The 7,054-nt window shown below is 28.1% G+C and overlaps 1 protein-coding gene across 1 annotated transcript; it reads right to left on the bottom strand.

The window, feature by feature from the left end:
- Positions 1-3,844: 3,844 nt before the first annotated feature.
- On the bottom strand, positions 3,845-4,186 carry LOC112682501 (SCAN domain-containing protein 3-like). The gene has a single exon (XM_025553114.1). It carries the CDS (start codon positions 4,184-4,186, stop codon positions 3,845-3,847), a length of 342 nt encoding a protein of 113 aa, XP_025408899.1.
- Between the last annotated feature and the right edge of the window lie 2,868 nt (positions 4,187-7,054).

Raw genomic sequence — 7,054 nt, 5'->3', positions numbered from 1 at the left:
TAATGTATACAACGTTACACGAAATTGTCCTGGCAATATTCCATTCTCTATGTTGTTACACTTTTAATTTTTGATACAATTTTCCTAAGCACTTTCATTCTTATTTGATTTGTAACAAAATAACTATTAAAACGTAGAAAATAAAATAATATAATCTTAGGTTTTTGAAAAAAATAAACTTTTTGCCCTTCATCAGCTTAACTGAGACCGACAAACTGATTTGAATATATTGGATAAAACCAACAATACAAATTATTACAAAATAATTTATAAATATTCTTGCATTGTTTATTGTTTAATGATCTTTAATTAAAAAACATTCTTGTTTCTGTAGGTCTTCATTATATTAATATTCGATTCAATGACTTGGGAAATCATCGATTCTTAAGGATTTAATACCTCTATGTTGTAGTATAAATTGGTATTAAAATGAGTAGGTATTACAAAAACCAATTGATAAAAACATAGATTGTTATTGAATATTTATTTTTATTTTTTTTAATCGAGGCAATATTGCAGTTCGTTTTGAGTGGAATTATGCGGATCATTTAGTGGATGGATAAAATGTAAAGCCAATAGTAAATAGATTTCCTCCCCTACATTTGTCCAATCGAAAATGTATTAAAAAATTGTTGGTATTTTTTTTTATTTTTTAAGATCGTTGAAAAAAAAATGAATAATAACAATACATTCTTCGATTCGTACGGTACCTAAAATGTAAGAAAATATTATAATATATATAAATAATAAATAGGTATACATAAATATATAAACATTATTAACATTGTTAAAATTAATTTAAAATATTTTCATATAAACTACTATCATCTAAACTTATTATATTTTACTATTTCCTACTATTTAATTAAACTTTGTTTTTAATTTATTTAATTGTATCATATTTATATTTAATCTGTATGTATTTGTGTTAAATTTTTTAATTTTCAGTTAGTGCTATAGGTAATCATTAAGGAACGGATTTGAATGCAAATTGCATTTTTTTCTGAATGTCCGAAAACATTGGTTTCCAAGCAAACAGTTCATTTCATACATCAAAGAATTAAAAAATGTAACTTTTATTTTGCATTTTTTTGCATTTTTTTTGTATTTTAAAGACTTAAATGCATTTTTAGAGCATTTTTTTAAATTTTTAGTGCATTTTGTGGTTTTTAAGTAATTTTTTCAACATTTTTTCCACATTCTTTCTAAAAAAATTAAAATACCTAAATATGTATTATGTTACGAAATTACGAAATTATTGTTGACACGTGTAGACACAAATTTCAAATATTTTGGAAGGAAAAGCAACATCTCGAAATAGTACAATATCTGAAAAACTAACTGCTGATGATATGGCTCATATGAAGTTTGCACCTATGACGTCAGTTGACGTGGAACGAAGTTTCTCGAGATACAAAACAATACTGGCCGATAACCGTCGAAGATTTCTGTTTGACAATATTAAGCAGCACCTGATTATACGAGTACAATGCTATGAAACAAAAGGTAAAAGTATAACGAATATGCCTATCTAAATGGTATACCTATTAATTTTTTTATTTTTAAGGGTAAAAAGAAGATAGTATGACATATATCAAGATAATTGAAAGTTAATTAATTAAGGTTGTATTGTATTTAAATATTTTTTTATTTTTTATTAGATTTTTCATAATTATGTGTTTTTTTATAAGTTTTAAATTCAAAATTTTGTTTTTATTGAATATAAACCCATTTTTAAAATTTTTCAGGGCATTTTTTTAGTGCATTTTTGATGTTAAAGCATTTTTTTAAGGCATTTTTCCTGTTTTTTAGAGCATTTAAATCCGTTACCTATTAAAGAACATATGATTACTAATCATATGTTCTTTAATATTAGTTATTCATTCTCGGTAATTATCTTTTTTATAAATTTCACTCTATTTTCAAATTATTTGTCCATACTTGATTTTTCCTTTCAATTATTATTTTACTATCCAGAAAAATAATTTTTATAATTTATTATAAATCTTCATTTTACGAAAATCGTAAAAATTTTAATTCATAATTAACTCTCATTTTCTTAAATTGGAAATAATCGATTAAACTTTCTTAATATTACAAGCGGCAAATTTAAAAGAAAATAATTTTTAAATAAAAAAATAAATAAATAACAACTTTGTTTCTAAATTAATTGGAGTTATAACTAACTCCAAACGACAAGTATATATAGACTTGTCGTTTGTAGTGTGTCTCGCAACAGCAGTCATTGAGACCTAAAATTAATTGAATTAATTGGAATTCTTCAATGTCCTTTATTTTCAACTGCGATTTCCAATTAAATATAATGGTCACTTTGGAATTGAATTTATAATATTTTCAGTAAAAAAGTAAAAATTATAATAAAATCTGAATAGTATTAAAAATAATTAATAAATTCAAATTGTATAAAAATTCGACCAGAATCCAAATTTATTATTGATTTTTAGGTTGTTTGAATAATTTCAGAATTATTCTGATACTATAAATCCGACTTTTCTCTACGAGTACCTTTTTATGTCTTAATTCTAAGTAAACAGTGTTAATTATTAGCTACTAGTGTATTATTTCATATTGTAACGGCTTTTTAAGGAAAAATATTTTTTTATCTAAAATAAATGTTACAGATGTTTAAGAAATGTATATTTAACTCGGATGAATACATTTTCATATACCGATTTGTGAAGAAATAATTCGGTTAAAAATAGTTTTATAGAAAAAGAAATTGTTATGTTCTACAATTAAGGTTCTATTAATTTTTATTCAAAACGCTGTAGTTTTAACATAAACTTTAAAAAACTAAGAAATTACAAAATATGGCCCTGTGGGCAATTTTCAACCCCCTTGCCGCGTCTTAGAATTGACTTATCATGGCTATACTTCGTAGGCATTATTTTTATAGGTTTCTTAAAAATATTGAGGAGCATCCCGACAAAAATTTCTACATTCAAAAATAAGGACCACCCTAGTGTAGATGTATACCTATTTATTTTAACATTAAAATTTCTTTCTTTTTTAATTCTTGTGTAAAAAATTATTTTCTATTTTTTATTTTTTCTATACATATAGTTCCAGTTTATTATATTATTTACTATATATATATACCCGTGTATAAGAATGGCTCGTCGTGATTATGATTTTATTATATTATGCACACTATAGGATGTTGTTATTATTAATTATTATTACTACCATTATTTATATTATTATTGTTGCGTACGCGCGTTCGTACGTGTTTGACCATATACACGAATACTGTGCGCATTTTAGCCGCTTCATTTGTTAACATTAATCGTTACGTTAGTATCAGTGTTGAGACGCGTTTCTGTTACATCACATGCGTGACGAACGCGTAAAATAAATGTAACATACATCATTCCAAATTGTTTTCAATTGTGTATTTTCAAAACATATTTTCCATTGCATATGATGCAGAGTGCAATTTTTGTTATCTTACAATTGCATGCAATTATATAAAATCCTTGTAATTTTTATCATTATATTTTATAGATTATTATAATCAGATTTCAATTATATTTTATGTTTATTATATAAATTCAAAATCATAAAACCTACGGATTTTTTGGTGTGGGTGAGAGACCACTACACAGCTCAACCTCTAGATCAGAGGTGGCCAAACCACGGCTCGCGTCATAGACTTTTGCGGCTCGCATCTTATCGTAACATTTAAAAAAAAATTTTTTTTATATGAATTTATGTATTTGAAAAAGTATAATACTTTATTAAATTAAATTAAATTATTAAATAACAGTGTATAGAAAAAAATTTGTAAAAATAAAGTATTCTTGATATCATTTTTCTTAATTGACTATTTTCTTATTTGTTGCGTGTTTATTTTTCTTGTAAACTTTTTAAAATCAGGACTATAAGTTGTTAACACAGTCCTTAACAATTCAGTTAAATGATCACCCGTTAATGTTGATCGATGTTTAGATTTAATCATTTTCATGGTTGAGTATAAAGACTCGCAAGAATATGTTGTTCCAAAAATCGATATTAACTTTTGAGCGCAAAGAGTAATTTTTGGATATTTAATAACAGTCACGTGTTTCCAAAATTCCAACAAAGAATGACAACTGTATTTGAACTGCTTCAGTCCTTCATCTTCCAATAATTCCAAGAGTTCTATTTCTAAAGCTGCCGTATCCATTGAAATTGATTTTAATAATGGACATCCATTTTCAATAACTTTAATTACAAAGGGATTTTCTAGAAATGCAATCGAAGGTTTAAGTAATTTCAATTCTTAAAATCGATCTTCAAAGTGAGTTGATAAAAACTCTAATTTTTGTACATAATCTTCACAATTCAATTTTGTTGCTATTCCAACCAAATAATCCTCAATTTTTTTTAAATACGGAAAATGGTTTAAATTATTTGTTCTTAAGTCTCTTTGAAAAAGTTTAAGCTTATTTTGGAAACTAAAAATGTCTTGTACTAGGTTATTTATAAATTTATTTTTACCTTGAAGAGACATTTTTAATGTGGCTAAGTGATGCACAACGTCAGTACAAAATGACATATCTCTTAACCATTGTGGGTCTGAAAGTTGTGGAAAATTTTTATCTTTTTCTTTTAAAAATGTTTTAATGGGTTCTAATAAATCGAAAAATATTATTAAAACGTTATTTACTGATAACCATCGAACTAAACAATACCACGGAACATCATTTGGAATATCATCCTCTAAACTTTCAACAAAGTTTTTAAATTGGCGATGTATTTTTGAACCTGAACATATGTAATTCACAATTTTAAGAACAATTTTTTTTAGTTAGTTAAATTAGTTAGTTTTAATTAGTTTCGTTCTATGAAAAAGAACTCTTCTTCCCATTGTAATTTGAATTATCTGTGTTCTTCTTCATACTTGCGTTTCTTAGACATAATAATTATTTTATTAATGTTGTGTTGTTACACGCATGACGTCAAAAAACACTATGAAGACATAATATCCATTATCCATGTGTGTCTATGTCTGTATGATATTTTGATATTTATGGTATTTATGAAGATAAAATTTAATTTGAGATTATTGTACAGTTATTGTTATCTTATTCTTCACATTTTATTAAATACCATACCTTAACTTATCTTATTTACAATAATATAATATCATATATATAATAATATGTCCTTTTTTTTTTTTTTTAAATTTTGGCTCTTCCATATTTATTAATATATTTGATGGCTCGCAAGTCTTTTCTCGCTGGCCACCCCTGCTCTAGATCATCGGAACAGGTACCGCCTGTCAGATGGGTACCAAAATAAACCTACAAATGGCCCAAACGGTTATAAATGGTGATCGTAACAGGACTTAATGAAGTAAAAAATTATAAACGTAAATGATTTCAAAGTTACTATTTGCTATGAATTTTTTTTCCAGTTTTTATTCCTAAAAGTACATATTTACTGGTGTACCTACGTTTCTTAAAAAATTTATTTTTAAAGGTTATTACTTCGAAGTTCGATTCATTACTTCTAGTGCTCCAAATGTAGTAAGTTCGAAATTCGAATAAATCACATTAGTTACACGGCAATATCCATTTAATCCATTCGGAAAGTTTAGAATACAAAGTTCAGTTGATTTCCCGAGAGGTTCTGCAGATTATCCATAGATAAAGTCTGAATTGTTCGATTTTCCAATTGTTCAGCACTACAGTATATTTATTTGCGCACATTGCAAAACGCATGAAACCCTTATTCAAAGTGGATACTTAAAGAGTACAAATTCTGTCGTACACTCAATGTAAAATGTAAAAATAATATGTCCGTACCTACCACATTGTTCTATTCGACAACTATTATGATTGATTCGAATAATTTATTTAGTTTCAATTGATAAATATAGTTAAGTTCGTAACTCGCAAGCTAATGAAACAATCGACGATTGAGAATAAGAATGAGAACAGATATAAGACGAACAAAAATAACAAGACTACAATTAGTTGAAACATGAACTCAGTTTACATAACTGGTACAGAACGTTTACAGCGAGTGCCAAATCCAAAAGAGCCAAAACGAGTGATTAGCAAGTAGACAGTAGAAAAATGATAATTTTCTCTCGCCACAAGATGTCATCCTACACATGATGTCAAGCGCAGAGGTAACCGTACAAAAGACACGGCACACTTTTGGAACTGTTCAGTGATCTCGGACACTGGACGTGATAAACATTTGATTTCCGCACGATTATAAGGAAATACAAACCAGCGAGGCGATAAAATCATAATATGTAGTGGATACAATGTTTTAGTACGTGAAATTACTATTGATACGATATTTTTATCGCTATATTTGGACGTGACACGCAAACGTTGTTTTATTTTATGAATCGGGCGCTACATCAACTGTACAGGGACATACTGCGCAATATCTACCCTACCTATGCACATAGAACGTAACTAACTTTACATATTCATATAACTGTAAAGTGTATACACACACACATATTATTACAGTGTATCGATCGGCGACGGTTGATAAAATATACATTTTTTTCGCTACAAACAAAAAGGCAAAAACAGCGTAAGGTATTCGCACGTGGCATTGTGCGCCGTGCACCTCTCCGTGTAGTTGTGCCGTATGAATTGCGTAAAGCTAGGATGAACCGTACGATCTTCTTGCCAACAACCCCCACGCGCGATAAGACTCGTGGGGTAGAAACACTACTGCCCACCCTGTAGACACGTGGCGGTGGTGCATATGCGCACAGAGGGTTTAGGGTGGCGAGACCGTACTTGCGGTTGACTCTGAACGCGCCACGTCTACGACTGCTACATCGGAATGTTTGAAAATGGCGCAACAGTAATGATTTTCCGAGAATTCTGTTACAAGCAAATTTGATATAAGACGATGATGGTAATAATAATAATAAAAATCCGTACGTGAAATAAACAACCTTACAGGTTATGTCAAACGTCGTAATTGGTATTGAGTTCAACATTACGTGATTTTGCGTGGGCTCTTTTGTGTCAACATTTAAATCAAAAACCGTTGTTTAATGATTTGGTTTACATCT

This window comes from Sipha flava, unplaced genomic scaffold (assembly GCF_003268045.1).
Source record: "Sipha flava isolate LNK unplaced genomic scaffold, YSA_version1 205_pilon_pilon, whole genome shotgun sequence".
NCBI lineage: Eukaryota > Metazoa > Arthropoda > Insecta > Hemiptera > Aphididae > Sipha > Sipha flava.
Note: the sequence above shows the minus strand (reverse complement) of the source record. Positions and strands in the feature narration are given on the sequence as shown.